This window comes from Oncorhynchus tshawytscha, linkage group LG04, assembly GCF_018296145.1.
Source record: "Oncorhynchus tshawytscha isolate Ot180627B linkage group LG04, Otsh_v2.0, whole genome shotgun sequence".
Classification (NCBI taxonomy): domain Eukaryota; kingdom Metazoa; phylum Chordata; class Actinopteri; order Salmoniformes; family Salmonidae; genus Oncorhynchus; species Oncorhynchus tshawytscha.
This window is the reverse complement of record NC_056432.1, coordinates 32,387,827-32,414,522: the sequence shown is the minus strand read 5'-3', so window position 1 is coordinate 32,414,522 and position 26,696 is coordinate 32,387,827. Positions and strand designations below refer to the sequence as shown.

The 26,696-nt window shown below is 45.4% G+C and overlaps 2 protein-coding genes across 2 annotated transcripts; one reads left to right on the top strand and one right to left on the bottom strand.

Moving 5' to 3' along the window:
* Positions 1-111: 111 nt before the first annotated feature.
* fancg (FA complementation group G) lies at positions 112-7,080 on the bottom strand. The gene is made up of 13 exons (XM_024417702.2): positions 6,854-7,080; positions 3,967-4,066; positions 3,720-3,845; positions 3,445-3,620; positions 3,132-3,267; positions 2,906-3,036; positions 2,679-2,825; positions 2,441-2,598; positions 1,923-2,309; positions 1,280-1,320; positions 1,052-1,195; positions 850-964; positions 112-693 (listed from the first exon to the last, which is right to left on the bottom strand). The coding sequence occupies exons 1-13, from the start codon at positions 7,064-7,066 to the stop codon at positions 591-593; spliced, it is 1,977 nt and encodes a 658-aa protein (XP_024273470.1). The 5' UTR covers positions 7,067-7,080; the 3' UTR covers positions 112-590.
* A 12,603-nt stretch (positions 7,081-19,683) lies between these two features.
* On the top strand, positions 19,684-24,080 carry LOC112248560 (neurofilament medium polypeptide). Its single transcript, XM_024417700.2, is given in 5 exon segments — positions 19,684-20,537; positions 21,448-21,647; positions 21,763-21,887; positions 22,036-22,770; positions 22,772-24,080. Coding segments are annotated over 5 exon segments (2,430 nt in total). The 5' UTR covers positions 19,684-19,750; the 3' UTR covers positions 23,355-24,080.
* The last annotated feature ends 2,616 nt before the right edge of the window (positions 24,081-26,696 follow it).

Here is a 26,696-nt window from a genome sequence, read left to right as displayed (position 1 = left end):
CTCTTGATCTAACCTTATAGCACAAGTTCATCCTAATAGCATAACAGAGACAGTTGTTTTTACCAGTAACAGGAGCTTGCTAAATCTCCCACACTGAACATTCATTAAAACAATAACTGACACAGAAGAGATAAAGAGTGTGGTTTATGGTGCTGAGTAAATAAAAAATCATTTCTATTTTTTTAATATATTTTTTTACATATTTACAGAAATAAGGCAACACCGTATCATATTTGTCATATCACTATAATGTACTACTGACACATTGTTACATAAGTCACTGAGACAGAGCACTGTGGCATTCCCAAAGAGTTGCCTGTCCTATTCCTTCTGTATGCGGAACAGGACAGGCTACTGCCTCGCCAGGCAGTGTGGCTACAGCTCACAGTGGCACAGTTGGTCTACAGAGTTCTAATCTCGAGTGACCATCCTCCAAAATCTTGGCTGGGCTTCAGAGGTTAACAGAGTTCCAACTCCACTTCAGCCAGGATATGAACCTCGCACTATGTCAGGTGGGTAAAACCAGCTTGTCCCAGGTACAGGGCTTACTAAGCCTTATGAAGACATCCCAGAACTTATGTGGACACACCCTAGCTGTGCTGAGCATTGATGAACTCCTCCACTCTGCATTGGAGGTCAGTGAGGTCCAGGGAGGGGCCAGTCTGGGGGTCCAGCAGGTACAGGGGAACACCTCTGGAAGGAGAGAACACAGACAAACAGAGGGTTAGGATGTGTCTCAAATGACACCTATAACTCTCAATTTTATACTCAAAACTTTTTTCTACATGTTTTTCCATTTGTATTGCGAGTAAATCCAGGTGATCATTTGTACCACTGATGTCATCTTACTCTAATGATGGAGCTGTGCTGGAGCTCTGGGTCTTCTCCCAAAAGGCTGCAGCCTCCTGTCTCCTCCCCAGCCTCCACAGCACCTCAGTCAGCCACAGCCCAGCGCTCGCACACCCTGTATGCACACCCAGGGGCTGGATTACAATCATGTATTACTTACTAGATACTAGTCTACATAAAGACAATTTAACCCTGTAGTTGCCTGGTGCAGCCTGCAGGCTGAGCTGTAGGTCTCTCAGGGATTCCCTCTTCTGGTCTCTGTGTGTGAAGCTGATTCCTCTCCCTGCCAGAGCCAGCCCTTTCAGCCTCTGCAGGGTCCTAACACCTAGCTCCAGCTTCACACAGCCTGCAACACAACACACGTCAAGACAAATCAACAAACATACAACATCAATTGACATATGTCCAAGTGGCCAGTCTGAATACTCGCCTTTCTGTTTAACAGACACCTTCATCAGCAGGTTGATGCACCTGAAACACAACACACACTCCTTCAGAACTAGAAGACACAGTTTCAGCACTCAGGTGTAAGGACTGATGCTCACCTGGTGGAGTCGGTAACCCGACCAGTCTAATGGGAACTTCTATGTTGATGTGATGCGATAGACTTTTTTGTTGTTGTTTTTTGTTGTTGAATTTGACCCTTTTCTCCACAATTTCATGGTATCCAACTGTTAATAGCTACTATCTTGTCTCATCGCTACAACTCCCGTATGGGCTCGGGAGAGACGAAGGTTGAAAGTCATGCGTCCTCCGATACACAACCCGCACTTCTTAACACAGCGCGCATCCAACCCGGAAGCCAGCCGCACCAATGTGTCGGAGGAAACACCGTGCACCTGGCAACCTTGGTTAGCCCGGCCCGCCACAGGAGTCGCTGGTGCGCGATGAGACAAGGACATCCCTACCGGCCAAGCCCTCCCTAAACCGGACGACGCTAGGCCAATTGTGCGTCGCCCCACGGACCTCCCGGTCGCGGCCGGTTAACCCAGAGTCTCTGATGGCAGAGCTGGCGCTGCAGTACAGCGCCCTTAACCACTGTGAAGTGTGATACGAGATGAGATGAGGCTCACCTGGTGTAGTGGGTGACAGCCTGCTTCCAGTCCTTGAGGTGGGAGTAACAGTGGGCCTGGAGAAGGTAGGCAGCCCCAGACCACAGCACCACACCCAGCCGGTCCTGGCCTAACCCCAGCTTGTCTGGAGACCCAGGCACAGATGCCTCCATGGGCTCCTCCAGCAACAGCCTCTCTGGGAGCAGCTCCAGAGTCGTACTGATGACTTCATCACAAAGTGCCAGGCAGTCTGTAGGCCGCTGGGCGGTCAGCAGGGAGGAGCCAGCCTCCAGGTAGAGCTCAGGTAACCTGGGGAGCGAAGGGGCCTCAGAGAACCCCTGAGACAGCTGGTGATCTGACTGAAGAGCAGCTAGGAGGTCCAGGTAGTGCTCTACACCCTCTGACACACTACAACACAAAACACACAACCATAGGATAGCACACTACAAGATAAACAACAGTCGTACAAATTCAACCCTCTCAGATCTGAAGACGTTCCTAGGAGGTATGTCGACAACGTTGGCTATCTGGGAACTTGCCTTCCATGGAGCACACACTTCTGAGCCAGACTGTGTAGTACGCTGAGGGGGGAGGGGACAGAAAGCAGGCTGGATAGGGATTGGCCAGGGAGCAGAGAGGCGGGACAGATGATAGGTGGGGCCACAGCAGGCTGGGTGGCAGGTGGCATTATCAGAACCTGGCACAGACACAAGACCCATCACATCTCAGTCAACTACTGCCTCAGACAGATGCCTTTAATCTGTGTGTGTCACTCACTGAGTGTAGCAGACGTAGAGCCTGGATCTCTGCTTGTGTGTTTCCCAACTGCCTGTAGACCAGGATGCTCTGGTGCAGCGCACACACACACCTCACGTCCGTCTCCAACGCCTTCCTATAACACTGCATAGCACTGTGTGGACGACCCTGCACATAAACACATCTCAGTTGTCATCACTCTCTCTCTCACCATGCGTCTGAAGGGCTTGTGAGGTGTGTGTTTTTACCGTGCGGCTGAGGCAGAGGCCTGTGAGAGTGTGTATCTGGGCCAGCAGTTCTCTGGGGGCCAATGGGGAGGGGTCTCTCTGAAGAACAGTCAGGGCCTCTGAACACCGCCCCTCACACAGCAGCTCAGCACCTGCAAAGGTAAGGACAGGTAAGGGTTAAACCTCTCTGACCTTGGACAGGTAAGGGTTAATCTAACCAGCATGGGGAGCTCTGAATGGTTCAGACCTTGAGCGATGACAGTGCAGATGAGAAGGAGGTCTTTTAGATCCCCGGGGTGCACTAGCACCGCTGGCCTGACTGCACTCCTCTCCACAGCCACCTCTACTGCCCCCAGTCCCTCAGAGAGTGATTGCAGCTCTTCCTGCAGACAGGAACCAGAAAAACATGAATATTTGTGATGTCAGTGTGTAACAGTAAAGAACTATTGTTTCAAGACCTCATTTCTGATTACTTCATCATGACCTAATACGCCAATCCTAGTGTTTTACACACAGAGAAATCCAATAACAGGTTGGTCACACACACACACACACACTACCTGCAGCTCCTGTATGTGCCCCAGTCTGCAGGTAGACAGCCAGAGAGCCCAGCTCAGACAGAGCAGATGCAGAGCACAGGAGCGCAGGGAAGGTGTGGAACCCAGGGACTTTAGAACCATACACCAGAACACTGGGGGGTTGGGAGGTGGACGATCACAACCTACAGCACCGAGAGCTGCACAAAGTACAGGGGGTGAGGTGAGAGAGATGGGGGAAGAGGGCAAAGATAGATGTGTGTGTTTCCTACCTGTGTGAGTGTGCACGTGTTTCATACCTCTCTCCAGGCTGTGTGTGAGGACATGCTCTGCCTCAGTGAGTTGTGTCTGACTGAAGGAGAACAGACAGCAGTTATACACCACAGTCAACTCCAACTGGACATGGGCCGGCACCGCAAGTACACCTGGAGGGGAAGGGAGGTGAGGGGGCGGAAAGGGATGGAGAGGAGGTGAGGGGAGACTTATCTGTATAAGACTTTTTTGGGGGGTGCTAGCTTAAATTAAACGCCATCTTAGATATTGCACCTTGTATTTTCTGTAATAGTTTGTGACTCTCCACGTAGCACCACTTCAGTAGTGTCAGACCCTGTTCCCGAGTTACTGCGTCTCCTCTGTCACGATGTTGCTGAAAAGACACGTTTGTTAGGGTGTTGTCACACTTGGTCCCTTTCAGACAACTTTCGTGAACTCAGTGCTGTTCGCTTAATTTTCTGTGCAGTGTTAATGCTCCAAAGGAACTCAGACCCTTAGAAAAGAGCCCTGTAGCGAACCGAACTGAGACCATCTCCAGAAGTGGTCTGAGTTTGGTACACTTAAATTCCACGGTCCGGTTTCCTTTTTCAGGTTTGCATGTTATTATTCCCACACCACACAATGGCCTACTGCAACACCGTTTCCCCTGCCAAATCCCCTCACATTGGTGCCACCATCCATTTGGCGACAGATTTTCACGTGAACATAGACAAAATGTGCATAAAAACAATATGCGCATTTTCCTACCAGAGATGGGTTTCCATCGAATTGACTTGTTGCGGAGAAAAGGCTGTGCGTGATGCCATAGTGCACATAAACTACCCTTCCGGTTCAATTCCAATGTATCGAATATAAAATACAAGCTAAATGATTTTCCACAAATGTTCAACTCTACTGTTTGCGTTATATAATGTGTGCCCCCTCTGGTATTGGCAAGTGCGCTCTAGCCAACAGCTTGCAGATACAAAGCTGGTATAGCCCACTACATTAGATTATTTTTGACAAAATAGCGATCATGTCACCAGAATAATACACTCAATATTTATTGGAAAGGAGCACCAAGCTCATCACCCTGTGAAATTACCATAATTAATTTAATCTGTAGCCTAATAAATGAGACGGGTGCATTTGCGACCCGCAATTTGGGGCGTTCCTGCATCTTTATACTTCTATTGGTAATTTTTTAAATTTAAATACTCGGGAGGCGGGGCACTCTAGTACAGTAGGTGCCGTGAATGAAAACTAAAGTTGGAGGTCAGCGATTGTTTGGTAGATAGACAAAAAAAAAAACTTGGTCGACCAACAGCCTAACAGTCCCAAATAAATATATAAACATTTTTATGGCACACGAGAAACCTGTCTGATTCACGCTTCTCAGAGTGGACTAATCCATTGTGGAGGCTGCGGGAATGGCTCACCAGTAGTACATTTACCGTTAATTCCCAGATACACTCATTTCTATTAAATGGGCTCCCGAGTGGCACAGCGGTCTAAGGCAATGCATCTCAGTGGTAGAGGAGTCACTACAGACTCTGGTTCGATTCCAGGCTGTATCACAACCGGCTGTGATTGGGAGTCCCATAGAGCGGCGCTCAATTGGCACAGCGTCATCCGGGTTTACCGTCATCCGGTAAACTGGCAAAAGAGTTGAGTCTTCATTCAAAGGCAAGGACAATGTGAATACAAAGAACAGTTTTTTACCCCAGAGTTCACTTTAAAGAGGCTATGGAAGCAGTTACACTGAACAAAAATATAAAACGCGACATGCAACAAAGAAATCAGTCAATTGAAATAAATTAATTAGGCCCTAATCTATGAATTTCACATGACTGGGAATACAGATCTGTTGGTCGCAGATACCTTTTAAAAAAAAGATTGTGGCGTGGATCTGAAAACCAGTCAGTATCTGGTGCGACATATCCTTCGCATAGAGTTGATCAGGCTGTTGATTGTGGCCTGTGGATGTTGTCCCACACCTCTTCAATGGCTGTGCGAAATTGCTGGATATTGGCAGGAATTGGAACACACTGTCGTAAACGTAGATCCAGAGCATCCCAAACAGGCTCAATGGGTGACATCTGGTGAGTATGCAGGCCATGGAAGAACTGGGACATTTTCAGCTTCCAGGAATTGTGTATAGATCCTAGTGACACGGAGCCGTCCATGATCATGCTAAAACAAGAGGTGAAGGCAGCAGATGAATGGCATGAAAACGGGCCTCAGGATATCTCTGTGTACCCATATGCAATCGATAAAATCTAATTGTGTTTGTTGTCCATAGCTTATGCCTGCCTGCCCATATGATAACCCGGTCCTCACCGCCACCATGGGGCAATCTGTTCACAACGTTGATATCAGCAAAGACCCTGGTGAGGACGACAAGCATGCAGATGAGCTTCCCTGAGAGAGTTTCTGACAGTTTGTGCTGAAATTCTTTGGTTGTGCAAACCCAGTGTCATCAGCTGTCCAGGTGGCTGGTCTCAGACAACTCTGCTGGTGAAGAAGTCGGATGTGGAAGTCCTGGGCTGGCGTGGTAACACGTGGTCTGTGGTTGTGAGGCCAGTTGGACATCCTGACAAATTCTCTAAAATTACATTGGAGGTAGAGAAATTATCTGGCAACAGTGCTGGTGGACCTTCCTGCAATCAGTATGCCAATTGCACACTCAATTAAAACATCTATGGCATCGTGTTGTGACCAAACTGTACATTTTAGAGCGGCCTTTTATTTTTCCCCAACACAAGGTGCACCTGTGTAATGATCATGCTGTTTAATCAGCTTCTTGATATGCCACACCTGTCAGGTGGACGGATTATCTTGGCAAAGGAGAAATGCTCACTAACAGGGATGTTAGCACCTTTGTCCATAACATTTGAGACATTTTTTTGTTTCAGCTCATGAAACCAACACTTTACATGTTGCGTTCATATTTTTGTTCAGTATAACGTTAATTAACTGCCAAATTCAATTGATAGAGGGCAACACTTTGTGGTCACGAAGGGATTCATCATTTGTAGGAAGTTGTGTGTGTGTGTGTGTGTGTATATATATATATATATATATATATACATACACACACGAGTATACTTTTGACAATTGTTGGATCCATCTAGACGTGACCCTTCTTTTGTTGGCTAGCTAGCTAGCTATAGTAGCTCACCTTCCACTTGTCTACGATAGCGTTATTTTCTTCAGTCCATCTGTCCAGCAAACATGGAGCAGATACGCGAGACATCGTTGTCACACAATCCTTTACAAATATTTCAAAATACAACCGCTCGTGTCTCTGTTGTTGTTTCGAACTTTCCCTCTCTGGAGTCAAAGACAGGAAGCTATTTGTCAGCGAAGAATGTTCTGTCCGGCGTATGTCCATGTTGCTCTACCGCCGCCTACTGGATAAAGCAGGCAACACTCTCGATTCCATTCAAAGGGGCTTTAATGGCATGTGAAACATGTTACATTATCAAAGCAAGTGGGGAAAAAACTAAAGTGAGAATAAACTAAAACAACGTCAACAAAAAAGTACAAGTGTACAGTAAACATTGCACTCAAACGTTATCAGCGATGTACAGTGATTTAACCATGTGCAAATAGTTGTAGTGTGAACAGTAGGGGACGATAAGTAAACAGATAATATTGGTTGTATTTCAATGATGTATGTGCTCCACTGGTTGCCCTGTTTCCATGGCAAAAGGTCACAAATCTTGCTGCTGGGATTGCACATTGCAGTATTTAGCCTAACATATATGGGAGTATATCAATGTTTGACTTGTTTTCAAATTCTTTGTGGATCTGTGGGAAATATGTGTCTCAAATATGGCCATACCTTTGGCAGGAGGTAAGGAAGTGCAGCTCAAATAAAATTACAATTAAATCAACTTTACACATATTTTCAGATGTTATCGCAGGTGCAAATATCAGAACGAGCAATGTCAGAGTCCGGAATATACTGTAAATATATATGTGTGTATAATGGTGTATATAGACTATGGACAGTGAATAGAAAAGATGTGTACAGCAGTAGATCTTTTTTAATTAGATTTTTATTTAACCTTTATTTAATTAGGCAAGTCAGTTAAGAACAAATTCTTATTTACAATCACGGTCTAACCCGGACAACGCTGAGCCAATTGTGCGCCGCCCTATAAGACTCCCAATCACGGCCGGTTGTGATACAGCCTGGAATTGAACCAGGGTCTGTAGTGACACCTCTAGCACTGTGATGCTATATAGGATCAGCCTTGACTAGAATATAGTATATACATATGAAGTATAAAAAATAGTATGTAAACATTATTAAAGTGACCAGTGTTCAATGACTATGTACATAGGGCAGCAGTCTCTAAGGTGCACGGTAGAGTACCGTGTGGTAGCCAGCTAGAACAGTGACTAAGGTTCAGGGCAGGATACTGGGTGGAAATAGGCCTCGAAATAGAAGCTGTTTCAGTCTCTCCGTCTCAGTTTTGACACACCTGCACTGTCTTCTTGGGAACAGGCATGAGTAGGGTGGCTGAGGTCCTTGATGATATTCTTGGCGTTCCTGGGACATCGGGTGCTTTATTACATTCACCCAGTTCAATGTAACATCAATAGGTTTAGGCTACTACATGATACTCAAATTTTCCATGTACCCATTATGAGGTTGCTGTAACCTGGGCTGTTTTAATGTTGCTTCTTGAGAGTTTCAAGTTCCTTGTTGTCCACATCACCAGCAAACTAACATGGTCCAAGCACATCAAGACAGTCGTGAAGAGGGCACGAAAAAGCCTATTCCCCCTCAGGAGACTGAAAAGATTTGGCATGGGTTCTCAGATCCTCATAAGGTTCTACAGCTGCACCATCGAGAGCATCACTGCCTGGTATGGTAACTGCTCGGCCTCCGATGTTAAGGCACAAAGGGTAGTGCGTACGGCCCAGTACATCACTGGGGGAAAGCTTCCTGCCATCCAGGACCTCTATACCAGGTGGTGTCAGAGGAAGGCCCTAAAAATTGTCAGACTCCAGCGACCCTAGTCACAGACTGTCCTCTCAGCTACTGCACGACAAGAGGGACCGGAGCGCCAAGTCTATGTCCAAGAGGCTTCTAAACAGCTTCTACTCCCAAGCCATAAGACTCCTGAACATCTAATCAAATGGCTTCCCCACACTATTTGCATTGCCCCTCCCCTTTTATGCTGCTGCTACTCTGTGTTTATTATCTATGCATACTCACTTTAATAACTCTACCTACATGTACATATTACCTCGACTAACCGGTGCCCCTGCACATTGACTCTGTACAGGTACCCCCCAGTACCCCCTTTCAGTGCCAGCAGCATACCACCCTGCATACCACTGCTGGCTTGCTTCTGAAGCTAAACAGGGTTGGTCCTGGTCAGTTCCTGGATGGGAGACCAGATGCTGCTGGAAGTGGTGTTGGAGGGCCAGAAGGAGGCACTCTTTCCTCTGGTTTAAAAAAATATATAACCCAATTCAGTGATTGGGGACACTGTCCTGTGTAGGGTGCTGTCTTTCAGATGGGACATTAAACAGGTGTCTTGACTCTCTGAGGTCCTTAAAGATCCCATGGCACTTATCGTTAGAGTAGGGGTGTTAACCCCAGTGTCCTGGCTAAATTCCCAATCTGGCCCTCAAACCATCATGGTCACCTAATAATCCCCAGTTTACAATTGGCTCATTCATCCCCTGTAACTATTCCCCAGGTCATTGCTGCAAATGAGAATGTGTTCTCAGTCAACTTACCTGCTAAAATAACAAATAAAATAAAGCCTCACTATTGTTAGTTTACTGCTGCTCTTTAATTATTTTTTAAATGTATTTTTCTTTTCTTAAAACTGCATTGTTGGTTAAGGGCTTATAAGTAAGCTTTTTTTTTTTTTTTTACCTTTACCTAGGCAAGTCAGTTAAGAACAAATTCTTATTTTCAATAACGGCCTAGGAACAGTGGGTTGACTGCCTGTTCAGGGGTAGAACCTTGTCAGCTTGGGGATTTGAACTTGCAACCTTCCGGTTACTAGTCCAACACTCTAACAACTAGGCTACCCTGCCGCACCATTTCACTGTAAGGTCTACCTGTCGTATTCGGCGCATGTGACAAATAAAATTGGATTTGGTTTCACCACACTGTCTGTGTAAATGGACCATTTCATGTGGTCAGTGACGTCTGTCACATTGGTCAGGTATTCTGCTACTGTGTATTCTCTGTTTAGGGCTAGATCGTATTCTCTGTTTAGGGCTAGATCGTATTCTCTGTTTAGGGCTAGATCGTATTCTCTGTTTAGGGCTAGATCGTATTCTCTGTTTAGGGCTAGATCGTATTCTCTGTTTAGGGCTAGATCGTATTCTCTGTTTAGGGCTAGATCGTATTCTCTGTTTAGGACTAGATCGTATTCTCTGTTTAGGGCTAGATCGTATTCTCTGTTTAGGGCTAGATCGTATTCTCTGTTTAGGGCTAGATCGTATTCTCTGTTTAGGGCTAGATCGTATTCTCTGTTTAGGGCTAGATCGTATTCTCTGTTTAGGGCTAGACCGTATTCTCTGTTTAGGGCTAGATCGTATTCTCTCTGTTTAGGGCTAGATCGTATTCTCTGTTTAGGGCTAGATCGTATTCTCTGTTTAGGGCTAGATCGTATTCTCTGTTTAGGGCTAGATCGTATTCTCTGTTTAGGGCTAGATCGTATTCTCTGTTTAGGGCTAGAGGGCTCGTATTCTCTGTTTAGGGCTAGATCGTATTCTCTGTTTAGGGCTAGATCGTATTCTCTGTTTAGGGCTAGATCGTATTCTCTGTTTAGGGCTAGATCGTATTCTCTGTTTAGGGCTAGATCGTATTCTCTGTTTAGGGCTAGATCGTATTCTCTGTTTAGGGCTAGACCGTATTCTCTGTTTAGGGCTAGATCGTATTCTCTGTTTAGGGCTAGATCGTATTCTCTGTTTAGGGCTAGATCGTATTCTCTGTTTAGGGCTAGATCGTATTCTCTGTTTAGGGCTAGATCGTATTCTCTGTTTAGGGCTAGATCGTATTCTCTGTTTAGGGCTAGATCGTATTCTCTGTTTAGGGCTAGATCGTATTCTCTGTTTAGGGCTAGATCGTATTCTCTGTTTAGGACTAGATCGTATTCTCTGTTTAGGGCTAGATCGTATTCTCTGTTTAGGGCTAGATCGTATTCTCTGTTTAGGGCTAGATCGTTTAGGGCTTCTCTGTTTAGGGCTAGATCGTATTCTCTGTTTAGGGCTAGATCGTATTCTCTGTTTAGGGCTAGATCGTATTCTCTGTTTAGGGCTAGATCGTATTCTCTGTTTAGGGCTAGATCGTATTCTCTGTTTAGGGCTAGATCGTATTCTCTGTTTAGGGCTAGATCGTATTCTCTGTTTAGGGCTAGATCGTATTCTCTGTTTAGGGCTAGATCGTATTCCAGTTTGCTCTTTTTTTTGTTTATTCTTTCCAGTGTGTTAAACAGTTTTCCTTTTGTTTTTTCATAGTTTGGTTGGGTCAAATTGTGTTGCTGTCCTGAGGCTCTGTGAGTTCTGTTTGTGAACAGAGCCCAGGAACCAGCTGGATAGGTTCCTCTCTCTGTAAGTGAGGGCTTTGTGGTGGAATGTGTGGGCATCACTTCCCTTTAGGTGGCTGCAGAATTGGTTTTCTGGATTTTTTTTTTTTTGTGAATTATTGGTTGGTGAGTGTACCCCAGACCTCACAACCATAGAGAGTAACTGGTTCTATACCTGATTGAAGTATTTTTAGACAGATCCTAATTGGGATGTAGAGTTTTCTGTTAGTTTTGATGGCATTGAAAGCCCTTCTAGCTTTGTCTCTTAGACCATTTACAGCCTTGTGGAAGTTACCTGTGGTTTTGATTTTTAGGCAGAGGTACAGTTGCAGTTGGAAGTTTACATACACTTAGGTTGGAGTCATTAAAACTCGTTTTTCAACCACTCTACCCATTTCTTGTTAAAAAACTATAGTTTTGGCAAGTCGGTTAGGACATCTACTTTGTGCATGACAAGTCATTTTTCCAACAATTGTTTACAGACAGATTATTTCACTGTATCACAAATCCAGAAAGTCAGGAGATTACATACACTAAGTTTACTGTGCCTTTAAACAGCTTGGAAAATCCCAGAAAATTATGTAATGGCTTTAGAAGCTTCTGATAGGCTAATTGACATAATTTGATTCAATTGGAGGTGTACCCGTGGATGTAGGCCTACCTTCAAACTCAGTGCCTCTGTGCTTGACATCATGGGAACATCAAAAGAAATCAGCCAAGACCTAAAAATAAATCATTGTAGACCTCCACATGTCTGGTTCATCCTTGGGAGCAATTTCCAAACGCCTGAAGGTACCACGTTCATCTGTACAAACAATAGTACGCAAGTATAAACAACATGGGACCATGCAGCCATCATACCGATCTAGGAGACACGTTCTGCCTCCTAGAGATGAACGTAGTTTGGTGTGAAAAGTGCCAATCAATCACGGAACAACAGCAAAGGACCTTGTGAAGATGCTGGAGGAAACAGGTACAAAATAATCTATATCCACAGTAAAACGAGTCCTATATCGACATAACTTGAAAGGCCGCTCAGCAAGGAAGAAGCCACTGCTCCAAAACCACCATAAAAAAGCCAGACTACTGTTTGCAAATGCACACGGGGACAAAGATTGTACTTTTTGGAGAAATGTCCTCTGGTCTGATGAAACAAAAATAGAACTGTTTAGCCATAATGACTATCGTTATGTTTGAAGGCAAAAGGGAGATGCTTGCAAGCCAAAGAACACCATCCCAACTGTGAATCAGCATCATGTTGGTGGCAGCATCATGTTGTGGGGTGCTTTGCTGCAGGAGGGACTGGTGCACTTCACAAAATAGATGGCATCATGAGGCAAGAAAATTATGTGGATATATTGAAGCAACATCTCAAGACATCAGTCAGGAAGTTAAAGCTTGGTCACAAATGGGTCTTCCAAATGGACAATAACCCCAAGCATACTTCCAAAGTTGTGGCAAAATGGCTTAAGGACAACAAAGTCAAGGTATTGGAGTGGCCATCACAAAGCCCTGACCTCAATCCTATAGAAAATTTGTAGGCTTTACTGAAGACTCATCTCTTCAGTGGGTCATATGATTGAGTGTAGTCTGGCCCAGGAGTGGGAAGGTGAACGGAAAGGCTCTGGAGCAACGAACCGCCCTTGCTGTCTCTGCCTGGCCGGTTCCCCTCTTTCCACTGGGATTCTCTGCCTCTAACCCTATTACAGGAGCTGGGTCACTGGCTTACTGGGGCTCTCTCATGCCGTCCCTGGAGGGGGTGCGTCACCTGAGTGGGTTGATTCACTGTTGTGGTCATCCTGTCTGGGTTGGCGCCCCCCTGGGTTGTGCCGTGGCGGAGATCTTTGTGGGCTATACTCAGCCTTGTCTCAGGATGGTAAGTTGGTGGTTGAAGATATCCCTCTAGTGGTGTGGGGGCTGTGCTTTGGCAAAGTGGGTGGGGTTATATCCTTCCTGTTTGGCCCTGTCCGGGGTGACCTCGGATGGGGCCACAGTGTCTCCTGACCCCTCCTGTCTCAGCCTCCAGTATTTATGCTGCAGTAGTTTATGTGTCGGGGGCTGGGGTCAGTTTGTTATATCTGGAGTACTTCTCCTGTCCTATTCGGTGTCCTGTGTGAATCTAAGTGTGCGTTCTCTAATTCTCTCCTTCTCTCTTTCTTTCTCTCTCTCGGAGGACCCGAGCCCTAGGACCTGAGCTCCAGGACTACCTGACATGATGACTCCTTGCTGTCCCCAGTCCACCTGGCCATGCTGCTGTTCCAGTTTCAACTGACCTGAGCCCTAGGACCATGCCCCAGGACTACCTGACATGATGACTCCATGCTGTCCCCAGTCCACCTGGCCATGCTGCTGCTCCAGTTTCAACTTCCACCTGACTGTGCTGCTGCTCCAGTTTCAACTGTTCTGCCTTATTATTATTCGACCATGCTGGTCATTTATGAACATTTGAACATCTTGGCCATGTTCTGTTATAATCTCCACCCGGCACAGCCAGAAGAGGACTGGCCACCCCACATAGCCTGGTTCCTCTCTAGGTTTCTTCCTAGGTTTTGGCCTTTCTAGGGAGTTTTTCCTAGCCACCGTGCTTCTACACCTGCATTGCTTGCTGTTTGGGGTTTTAGGCTGGGTTTCTGTACAGCACTTTGAGATATCAGCTGATGTACGAAGGGCTATATAAATAAATTTGATTTGATTTGATTTGATTTAGGCAAAACTGAAAAAGCGTGTGAGAGCAAGGAGGCCTACAAACCTGACTCAGTTACACCAGCTCTGTCAGGAGGAATAGGCCAAAATTCACCCAACTTATTGTGGGAAGCTTGTGGAAGGATACCCAAAACGTTTAACCCAAGTTAAACAATTTAAAGGCAATGCTAGTAAATACTATTGAGTGTATGTAAACTTCTGACCCACTGGGAATGTGATAAAATAAATAAAAGCTGGAATAAATAATTCTCTCTACTATTATTCTGACATTTCACATTCTTAAAATAAAGTGGTGATCCAAATTTACCTAAAACAGGGAATTTTTACTTGGATTAAATGTCAGGAATTGTGAAAAACTGAATTGAAATATATTTGACTAAGGTGTATGTAAACTTCCTACTTCAACTGTAGGTATAAATCGTTGTGTAATCTATGGCAACGGTATCTAGAAAGAATTTGCATTTATTGTCCTGGCATGGGGAACTTTTTTGGAACATCATTATTTTTTCTCTTAATGCGATTTACCGTCCGGGCCTAAGTCTGACAGAATCTGTGCAGAAGATATGGTGGTGCTGTAGGCCCTCCTTGGTTGGGGACAGAAGCACAATATAATTTGCAAACAGTAAACATTTTACTTCAGAGTCTAGTATGGTGAGGCAGGGTGATGCCGACTGTTCTTATTCCCTCGCCAATGACCTGATATATATGTTGAAAAGGGTGGGACTCAAGCTGCATCCCTGTCTCGTCCCACGGCTCTTTATTGCCAATTTTAACTGGACACTTGTTTGTGTACATTGATTTTATAATAGTTTTTTGTTTTGTTAATTAGGGTTTGCAGGGTGTACATGTGGTCTGCCGTGTGATATTTTGGTGAGAAGCCATTTTGACATTTGCTCAGGACATTGTTTTCACTGAGGAAATGTTTTTTTTGCTTTTGATGATACTGCAGAGGATTTTCCTGAGGAATACTGTTGACACAGGTTCCAGTGTAACTGTAGAGGTCAAATTTGTCTCCATTTATATGGATTGGGGTGATCAGACCTTGGTTCCAAATATTGGGGAAGATGCCAGAGCTGGGGATAACATTGATGAGTTTTAAGTATAGGCCATTTTAATTTGTGGTCTGTGTATTTTATCATTTTGTTTTGTATACCATCAACAGCACAGGCGTTTTTGGTTTGGAGAGTTTGTATTTTGTCCTGTAGCTCATTCAATGTAATTGGAGAATCCAGCAAGTTCTGGTAGTCTTTAATAGCTGATTCTGAGTTTTGCAAATGATCATGCATATGTGTTTGCTCTTGGTTCTTTGTTATATGGCCTAAAATGTTGTTGAAGTGGTTCATCCATACATCTCCATGTTGGATAGATGGCTCTTTGTGTTGTTGTTTGTTTAAAGTGTTCACATTTCCACATCAGTCATTTTATTCAAAAGTTTTCTTTAATCACAAACGAGCTGTTTTATGACATGCTGTTCTTTATTCGTTCTTTGTGTATTTCTTCACTGTTTTAGTGTTTCCCCATTGTGAATGCATAGGTTCTGGGTACCTGTGTTTTTGGTTGGATAGGTTTATCAATTTCTTTCTCAGATTTTTATATTCTTCATCAAACTATTTCTCATTTTTCTTAGTTTTCTTATGTTTTCTTCTAGAATGTTTTTATTTTAATAGCTAGCTGATAGGTTCAATTTACTGTTCAGGCTTCCTACTGCTAAGTTCACACCTTCACTATTGAAGAGAGACATTTTGTCTAGGAGGGATTGGATTTGTTGTTGGTCAATTGTTTTTGTTGGTACGTTTCTACACCACCCTCCTTCCATCTATAGCATTTCTTAATAGCATGCAGTTTGTTCGGTTTCGCTACCTCATGGCTGGGTATTGCTCTGTTCAAGTAGATTTGGATTTTGTTGTGGTCTGATAAGGGTGCTAGTAGGCTGACTGTGAACTTGCTGAGAGACTCTAGGATGAGGTCGGTGATAAAGTTGTCCATAGTACTATGGCCAAGAGATGAGTTGTAGGTTAACCTACTGTAGGAATCCACTCGAAGCCTACCATTGACTCTGAACAGACCCAGTGTGCGACAGAGCTGCAAAAGTTGTGACCCATTTTTCTTGGTTGTTTTGTTGTAGCTGTGTCTAGAGGGGAATATTTGGGAGGGAATGCTGTCCCCTCCAGGTATGTGCTTGTCCCTCTGTGTGCTGAAGGTGTCGGGTTCTTGTCGAGTTCTGGTGTTTAGGTCACCAAAGACAAGTATACTGTATGTCAATGGACTTGGAAATGGTTGACATCTCTCTCTTGCACACACACAAACACACACACACAATGTAATATCATCCAAAACGTTAAATGTACAGATGCTGACTCATCTATATGAGGCCTGCCAGTAGAGCTCTGTCTTTCCAAGGTCACTCTCTTCACCCTCCCTCCATCATCTCTCTCTCCTCCCTCCATGTCCATCAAATCTCTTCTCCCCTTCCTCTTCATCTCCCTCCTCCTCCCCTCTTCTTTTTCTCTTCCTCTTACTTCATCCCATTTCACTTCACTTACCTTCCTCAAACTTCAAACTGATTGACATTCCAAGGACTGAGAGTGCAGGCCACCCCTCTACCCCTCCATTCTGGCTCAGTGCTCTCTGCTCCACCCGCAGTCAACTGATACAGTGCTTTTGGAAAGTATTCAGACCCCTTGACTTTTTCCACATTTTGTTAGGTTACAGCCTTACTGTAAAATGTATTAAATAGTTCCCCCCCTCATCAATCTACGCACAATACACTATAATGACAAAGAAAAAAATGTTTTTTAGAATTTTTGCTAAATTACATAAGTATTCAGAACCTTTACTCAGTACTTTGTGGAAGCATCTTTGTCAGTGATTACAGCCTCAAGTCTTAGTGGTTAGAGCATTGGGCCAGTAACCGAAAGGTTGCTGGTTCGAATCCCTGAGCTGACAAGGTAAAAATCAGTTGTTCTGCCCCTGAACAAGGCAGTTAACCCACTGTTCCCCAGTAAGCTGTCAGTGTAAATAAGAATTTGTTCTTAACTGACTTGCCTAGTTAAAAAAAATATTTGGCACACCTGTATTTCGGGAGTTTCTCCCATTCTTTTCTGCAGATCCTCTCAAGCTCTGTCAGGTTGGATGGGGAGCATTGCTGCACAGCTATTTTCAGGTCTCTCAGGAGATGTTTGATCAGGTTCAAGTACAGGCTCTGGCTGGGCCACTCAAGGATATTCAGAGATTTGTCCCAAAGCCACTCCTGCGTTGTCTTGGCTGTGTGCTTAGGGTCGTTGTCCTGTTGGAAGGTGAACCTTCGCCTCGGTCTGAGGTCCTGAGCACTCAGGAGCAGGTTTTCATCAAGGATCTCTCTGTACTTTGCTCTGTTCATCTTTGCCTCGATCCCGACTAGTCTCCCAGTCCCTGCCAGTGAAAAATATCCCCACGGCATGATAGTGCCACCAGCATGCTTCACCGTAGGGATGGTGCCAGGTTTCCTCCAGACGTGACACTTCGCATTCAGGCCAAAGAGTTCCATCTTGGTTTCATCAGACCAGATAATCTTGTTTCTCATGGTCTGAGAGTCTTTAGGTGCCTTTTGGCAAACTACAAGCAGGCGGTCAGGTGCCTTTTACTGAGGAGTGGCTTCCGTCTGGCCACTCTACCATAAAGGCCTGATTGGTCGTATGCTGCAGAGATGGTTGTCCTTCTGGAAGGCTCTCCCATTTCCACAGAGGAACTCTGGCGCTCTGTCAGAGGGACCATCGGATTCTTGGTCACCTCCCCGACCAAGGCCCTTCTCCCCCGACTCCTCAGTTTGGTTGGGCGGCCAGCTCTGGAAAGAGTCTTGGTGGTTCCAAATTTCTTCCATTTAATAATGATGCAGGCCACTGTTCTTGGGGACATTCAATGCTACAGACATTTTTTGGTACCCTTCTCCAGATCTATGCCTCGACACAAACCTGTCTCGGAGCTCTACGTACAATTCTCAGGTGTGTGCCTTTCCAAATCTGGCCAATCAATTGAATTTACCACAGGTGGACACCAATCAAGTTGTAGAAACATCTCAAGGATGATCGATGGAAAGAGGATGCACTTGAGCTCAATTTCGAGTCTCATAGCAAAGGGTCTGAATACTTATGTAAATAAGGTATTTCTGTTTTTAATTTTTAATACATTACTAAAAACCGGCTTTTGTTTTGTCATTATGGCGTGTTGTGTGTAGATTGCTGAGGATTAATTAAAAACATTTTTTTTAGAATAAGGCTGTAACATAACAAAATTAGGAAAAAGTCAAGGAGTCTGAATACTTTCCGAAGGCATTGTATATAGTGGATGTAGTGAGTAACTGGGACTAGAAGCATGTGGAGTGTTCATTTCTGGTCTAAATGTGATACTCTGTCTGATAAATATGATTATAAATATGTGATCATAAATGTGATGAGAAATATGTGGCAGATAGCCTAGCGGTTAAGAGCGTTGGGCCAAAGGGTTGCTGATTCGATTCACCATGCCGACTAGGCTTCTGTGAGTCGCTCTGGATAAGAGCATCTGCAAAATGACAAAAATGTCAATGTGAGTGTTTATGTCACAGAGGAGAAGGCCATGACAACGTATGGGTCTCGGTCTAAGGGTGATCACCTGCCATATACAAACAGAGAAAATACAAGGGCTTGTGCAATGTTGACACGTGCAGAAACATTTCAGTCTTTGTATCCACGATCATGACGGTATAAAGTTGTGTAAAATGGGGCTGCAGAACTTTACAATGACAGAGATATTTAAGGTGTTCCTTTAAGATTTACAGCCATGGTGCTGTGTGTGTGTGTGTGCTGTGTGCTGTGTGCTGTGTGTGTGTGTGTGTGTGTGTGTGTGTGTGTGTGTGTGTGTGTGTGTGTGTGTGTGTGTGTGTGTGAAGCCTGAAGGAGTCTGATCAATAGGTGCTGTAGTAGGGACAGAATTATCCTCAGACACAGTCTTCCAAATCAGCTGACACACCTACAAGGGCCGCACTAAAATAGCAAGTGTCTGCGTACAGCACAATTCTCCACTGTCAAATTTTTCAAATAACCTGGGTTATTGACAGAGGTCATTCTGATCCATCCACTTATATACATTTCTGAGGATCATGATGAAGACGTGTCAAACCTCACACACTGTTATGAGGTGTAAAGTTGTCAGTGGGCCAGCCAGGTGTGTGAGCGAGAGGGAGAGCGAGAGAGAGAGAGGGGGGGAGAGACAAAGAGAAAGCGCCGCTTTCTGCTGCTGTGCAGTTGGTTTACCTCTGCAGTGTGAGTCTGCAGATCCACTCCAACCCACCTGGGGGACACACCTGGCCCACTGACAGAACCACACACACTTCCACTGTCATGTATTCACAGCACTGACAAATAGAATGAAGAGCTGCACATAAAACTAGTCCAAACCCAATCATAGAATTTAAACCCAGCATGTATTAGCCATGTACTTTTCTTTTGGTGATCATGGTATTGTGGGCATCATTTGTTTCAAAAAGTTGAAGCCTATAGGCCTAGGTCTACTGTAACGAACATGGCACGTAATCCCATTGTGGGCACTCAGAAATCAAGAGTAAATAATATCATACAATTGGACATTTGGGAGAAAATTCAAGAAGCCTATCATCCGCTGTATCATGGTGTTTCTGTGGTTAGTCTGTGTGATAAGGAAGGAGGGGTGATGACGATAGCGAAGATGATGTCTCTTTAAAGAGAGAGATTGTTCCTGCTGAGTTGTTTCTCCTCCCGCGGTATAAAAGCTCAACTCTCTTCACCCTGCCGCAGTCTGCATCCGGCTTAGAGATGAGCTACCCACTGGACTACCTCTACGGCCACGGATCCTATCGCAGGACACCACAGGGACACTCTGCCCGGCCCGCCGCTTCCCTCTCCTCCTCCGGCTACCACTCCCAGCCATGGACGACCTCCCAGCGCCACCGCCCGGCCTACAGCCAGGCAGCCTCTGCCGACAGCTTGGAAATCTTTAATGGCGACATGGCTCGGAGGAACGAGAAGGAGATTCTGCAGACACTCAACGACCGGTTCGCCGGTTACATCGACAAGGTGCGGAACCTCGAGCTGATTAACTCGAATCTGGAGCAGGAAGCGGCTGCGCTGCGACAGAGCCAGACGGGGCGCGCTACCGTCGGAGAGCACTATCAGCGTGAGCTGGGGGACCTGAGGGTTATGGTCCAGCAGTTGACCGGGGAGAAGGCACGCACACTCTTGGAGCATGACCACCTTGAAGAGGACATCCAGCATGTGCGGACCAGGCTCGAGGACGAGGCACGCAGCCGGGAGGAGCTGGAGGCCGCAGCACGCGTCATGAACAAGTATGTGGATGAGTCTGGGCTTGCACGGCTGGAGCTGGACAAGAAGCTGTTTGCGCTGCAGGAAGAAGCCGCGTTCCTGAAGAAGAACCACGAGGATGAGGTGGCCGAGATGCTCGCACAGATCCAGGGTACACAGGTGAGGTTCGAGGCTCGAGACACGATCAAGGCAGACGTGACGAGCGCGCTGCGGGAGATCCGCGCTCAGCTGGATGGCCACGCAACCAAGAGCGCAATGCAGGCAGAGGGATGGTTCAAAGGTGAGAGGTGCAACTTTATATCAATCTACCTTAATACCCACCTGGCTTTACCTAGAGTGGTCGTGAGAAAGCCAGTTTTATAGTCTTATAGGACTATAATGTGTGGCCGTGCGGTGACGCATCATTGCTCGCTGTCCATGGTGCTGAATTTGGGAGCGCTTTGGTTTTACAATCAAATAGGCTAGTGGTACATAGTGGTGCATCTAGGCTATTATCAATCCCATTTGGGACATTGACGCCTCGTAAGATCACAATTGGAAGCGAACTGCTTTAAACTCTCTAGGCTATATATTCAGCTAAACCTGCGTAAGCATCCTCCTATGAGTGCATACCAATTACTATAATGACACCTTGAGTGACAAGGGTACTTTCGAATCAAACGTCATAGTTATGAAATGATAGGCTATGATTGCATTTGGAAAAAGTATTGGATGTGAATAATGTGATGAAATAGTCCACTGGTTTATTTTATGGAGAGGACTAAGTGTTCTGTCTGGTGTAAACTCGATCTGTCCACCTGCAGTCCTGTTTGGAAAATCTTATTACTGTTTATCATGCATTCCTGCCGCAGGCAACTATGAGTCAGCAGTATTAGGTCCCTAAAAACACAGATGCCTCATTCAAGACTCCTTGGAATATTTTTTTGACAAGATTTTCATCAATATGTTGTTCAGTGTCATGTATCTGAGTCAGACCTCTGACAGACAGACAGGCAGTGTCAAGGTCACTCCTTCCTGGAGAAGAGGATGTGTGTTCTCAATGACAGACCTTTACTAAAGCTCAATACAGAAAAGCATTCAGGCACCTGGCCAGTCCTAAGACAGGAGACTATTTTATAATTTTGGGTTATAGCCCCTGTCCCCATGACCTCTAACACCCTGCCTCTGACCCTATCCACCACCTTCTGAAGTGCGTATGGAACGGTTGGCGGATGCAGCTCACTCTAATACGGATGCAATCCGCGGTGCCCAAGAGGAGATAGCCGAGTATAGACGACAGCTGCAGAGCCGCACCATCGAACTGGAGACCCTCAAAGGAACCAAGGAGTCTTTGGAGAGGCAACGCATGGATAGTGAGGACAGACACCATGGGGATATCCACTCCCTACAGGTACACTCCTCTGTCTGACTGACCATCTGTCTGGCTTTTCTCTTTCTCCTTCATTCTGACACACATTGCTCACCAACGTGTGTGTGTGTGTGTGTGTGTGTGTGTGTGTCTGTAGGAGACCATCCACCAGCTGGACGGTGAGCTGAAGAGTACTAAGTGGGAGATGGCCAGTCAGCTGAGAGAATATCAGGAGCTGCTGAATGTCAAGATGGCTCTGGATATAGAGATAGCTGCCTACAGGTGGGTCAGGGGTTAAGGGGGAGAGGTTAGGGGTGTTCAGACTGGCTCTGAACAACCTTACTCTTGGAATATATATATATTTTTTAACAGGAGACTGTATTGACACACCCAACTCAGACTGTACTTCCCATATTCTTCCCCTAAACAGGAAGTTGCTGGAAGGGGAGGAGACACGTTTCCTATCTGGGCCAAGCCTGTTCTCCTACTCCTCCGTTCACCTTAAGCTTAAGGGGGAGGAGCTCTCAGACACAGTCATACTGGAGGAACAGACGGATGAGACACAGGTCACTGAGGTGACAGAGGAAGGAGAGGAAGAGAAGGGCGAAGAGAATGAAGAGGAAGTAAAGGAAGAGGATGAGACCAAAGCTGAGGTAGGAGAGGGGGAAGGATCTGAGGATAAGGGAGGAGAGGAGGAAGAGGGTGATAAGGAGGAAGGGGAAGGATCTGAGGATAAGGGAGGAGAGGAGGAAGAGGGTGATAAGGAGGAAGGGGAAGGATCTGAGGATAAGGGAGGGGAGGAGGAAGAGGGTGATAAGGAGGAAGAGGAAGGATCTGAGGATAAGGGGGAAGAGGAGTCAGGTGAGGAGAAAGAGAAGTCTAAGTCACCTGAGGAGGCTGCTTCTCCATCTAAGTCTCCCACCAAAACCCCCCAGCCCAAATCTCCCGCCGTCAAATCCCCTGAATCCAAATCACCCCCAGCCAAATCTCCCCTCCCCAAATCACCCGCCAAGTCTCCTGCCCCCAAATCTCCCACGGAGAAATCTCCCCAGCTCAAATCCCTGGCTGTGAAATCACCATCTAAATCTCCCCCTAGCAAATCCCCAGAGTCTAAGTCCCCTCCTCCCAAATCCCCCTCTCCAAGTCTCCTGAACCCAAGTCCCCCTCCCCAAGTCTCCTGAACCCAAGTCCCCCATCCAGGAGAAGGCCAAGCCCCCTGCAGAAGACAAACCAGCCAAGGAGGAGAAGAAAGAGAAGGAACAACCCCAGCCTGTAAAAGAGGAGAAGAAACAGGAGCCAGAACCCAAGGAGAAAGAGAAGAGTGGGAGCGAGCCTAAAGAGAAGGCTGAGGAGAAGACAGATAAACCAGATCCCAAGAAGGAGAGCAAGCCAGAGGAGACCCCAACACCTGCCCCTCCTGCCGCCGCCTTGGCCAAGCCTGCAGAGGAGAAGCCCGCCCCCGCCAAGGAGAGCCCCATCCCTGATAAGAAGGAAGATGAGAAACAGGCCCCATCCAAAACAGACGACAAACCTCAGGCAGAGTTGAAGCCTGCCCCCAAAGAATCACCAGAGAAAACAGAGAGCAAGAAAGAGAAGAAACCAGAGCCCAAAGAGGAGGTGAAGGAGGACAAGCAGGAGGCCTCTAAAGGGTCCGACAGTAAAGAGGTTAAGGATACGAAGGTGGAAGGGAAGGCAGAGAAGGACGAAAAGTCCTCCAGCACTGAGGTCAAAGAGAAAGCCATGAAGTGAATCACTAACGCGTTGTGTATGAGCCGAGAGAGAGAGAGAGAGAGAGAGAGAGAGAGAGAGAGAGAGAGAGAGAGAGAGAGAGAGAGAGAGAGAGAGAGAGAGAGACGCCAAAGAATTATCGGGGAGGGATGGAAGGGGGAGGGAGGGAGGCTACTGAAGATCTGAGAAGCCTTTGTAAAGAGAGGCCAGAGCAGAGTAGGAGACAAACAGTAAACAAGCAAAGCAATAGTGTTTCTCTAGTTACTGGGTACTCAACCCTGATATGATGCTTATTCTAATGTATGACTGTAAAGAATGCAGAATGCTCTAAACTCTATCTGAATGTGTCTGACTTCCCAACAATAATAACAAGTGCATTAAAATAGCAACATTGCTCTGGCTGGGAGCACAGCACAGGGCCATGTACCTTCTGAAGCCTTCAAGGGCAGAGATGTCAACAAATGTCTATAAAAGATTGTGTCAGGTGAATATATTGTACTGTATGTGTATATTTATGACGATATAAATTAGTATATTATATTGACTATAAAAAGCAAAGAGACTATGAACCCGCTCATTGTGCACCTTAAACAGCTCCCTGTCTGATGGTTATGCTGAGTCACTGTGCTGTGGTTAGTATGCTAGGTCAGGGAGGAGAACTCTGAAGTCAGGGACGACTGTGCCATGTATAAACTGCTAAGAATATGCAATACAAACTGATGTAACTAATAAAATGTTCAAACTGAACAATTTCTGTGTGTTATTATTATTATATCATTCTAATACTAAAATATACTCTGGTGTGAAATATACTGATTGCCTCAGTGATGGTTTCGACCTGACCTGGGCAAAGACGTCAATTAAACGTCTATTCCTCATTGGTTCAATGTAATTTCATTGAAATGGTGTGGAAACTGGCATTGATTCAACCAGTGTGTGTCCAGTGAGAAAAAAAATGGCTTGCTAAAATAGATAATTTACTGGTATAGTACTGAGGTACTAGACGACAAATTATATCGCTTCCGTCTAGTTCCTCTCATGTACAATTGAAGTCGGAACTTAGGTTGGGGTCATTGAAACTCGTTTTTCAACCACTCCACAAATTTCTTGTTCAAACACTAGTTTGGCAAGTTGGTTAGGACATCTACTTTAGGCATGAGTAATTTTTCCAACAATTGTTAACAGATTTTTTCACTTATCACAATTCCAGTGGGTCAGAAGTTTACATACACTAAGTTGACTGCCTTTAAACAGCTTGGAAAATTCCAGAGAATTATGTCATTAGAAGGCTTTAGAAGCTTCTGATAGGCTAATTTACATAATGAGTCAATTGAAGGTCTACCTTCAAACTCAGTGCCTCTGCTTGACATCATGGGAACATCAAAAGAAATCAGACCTCCACAAGTCTGGTTCATCCTTAGGAGCAATGTCCAAACGCCTGAAGGTACCACGATCATCTGTACAAACAATGGTACGCAAGTATAAACACCATGGGACCATGCAGCCATCATACTGCTCAGGAAGGAGACATGTTCTGTCACCTAGAGATTAACATACTTTGGTGCGAAAAGTGCAAATCAATCCCAGAACAACAGCAAAGGACCTTGTGAAGATTCTGGAGGAAACAGGTACAAAAGTATCTTTATCCACAGTAAAACAAGTCCTATATCGACGTAACCTGAAAGGCCGGTTTGCAACTGCACATGGAGACAAAGATCGTGCTTTTTGGAGATATGTCCCCTCGTCTGATGAAAACAAAAAGAGAACTGTTTGGCCATACTGACCATCGTTATGTTTGGAGGAAAAAGGGGGAGGCTTGCAAGCTGAAGAACACCATCCCAACCGTGAAGCACGGGGGTGGCAGCATCATGTTGTGGGGGTGATTTGCTGCAGGAGGGACTGGTGCACTTCACAAAATAGATGGCATCATGAAGCAAGAAAATTATGTGGATATATTGAAGCAACATCTCAAGACATCAGTCAGGAAGTTAAAGCTTGGTCGCAAATGGATCTTCCAAATGGACAATAACCCCAAGCATACTTCCAAGGTTGTGGCAAAATGGCTTAAGGACAACAAAATCATGGTATTGGAGTGGCCATCACAAAGCCATGTACTCAAGCCTATAGAAAATGAGTGGGCAGAACTGAAAAAGTGTGTGCGAGCAAGGAGGCCTACAAACCTGACTCAGTTACACCAGCTCTGTCAGGAGAAATGGGCTAAAATTCACCCAACTTATTGTGGGAAGCTTGTGGAAGGCTACCCAAAACACTTAACCCAAGGCTACCAAATACTAATTTGAGTGTATGTAAACTTCTGACCCACTGGGAATGTGATGAAAGAAATAAAAGCTTAAATCAATTATTCTCTTCCATTATTCTGACATTTCACATTCTTAAAATAAAGTGGTGATCCTAACTGACCTACGACAGGGAATTGTTACGAGGATTAAATGTCAGGAATTGTGAAAACTGAGTTTATATGTATTTGGCTAAGGTGTATGTAAACCTCTGACTTCAACTGTACATGCCAGTATACACACTATGAAGAAAGGAACAGTTCTGAACGGAACACCAACTGAGGTGGTATGAAAAGAAGCACAGCGGTGGTGAGGAAGATGAGGTGTGAGGATCTCACTATGTGGGTGTGTGTGTGTGCTGTACTGCATTGCGGCTGAGGAGTGCACCTCCCCTCCCTGCTCTGACGTCACATAGCCTGGGCTCATATATAAATCAGGTGTTCTGGAGAACAGCGCTACCTGAACAGAGCGGCTCCCCCTCTGCTTTCTACGCCACAACATCCTGGAGTTAGAGAATACAGCTGCCCCCTGCACATCTCTCGCGATTGTCCTTAGGTCAGGTCGCTCTTCGCACCCTCATTTTAACTCTCTTCTATACCTGCTCCACAAATCTAGCCTGCTGAAACGGTAAACATGGATCAAAACAGTCCAAAAGCATAATTATCATAAATAATATAACGTACACCATCTAGATCGATCGATTCTGGAGTGACCTGCCAAGCCAGAGGAGATGCACCAGTTAATCTGAGGCTCCATCCATGCATGTGCTGCTAAAGACAGAGCAGTGAGACCACATTATGAGAAGTGCTATAAACAGACATCACAACCTTTATTTCACAACAAAGGCTTCCATTAGACTTTAATGTCAGTTTTAGAGTCCGGTCTATGATGTCCTTGATGTGACAGTTGTCCACAATCATTGTGGAAACTACAGTGGAGTCAGTAGTTGTGATATTCTGCGGAGTTACAATGGAAACAATGTTTTCCATAGGGACTGGAGCGCATGTACAGTGCCTTCAGAAGGTATTCACACCTGTGTGTTATGTTGTGTTACGGCCTTAATTTA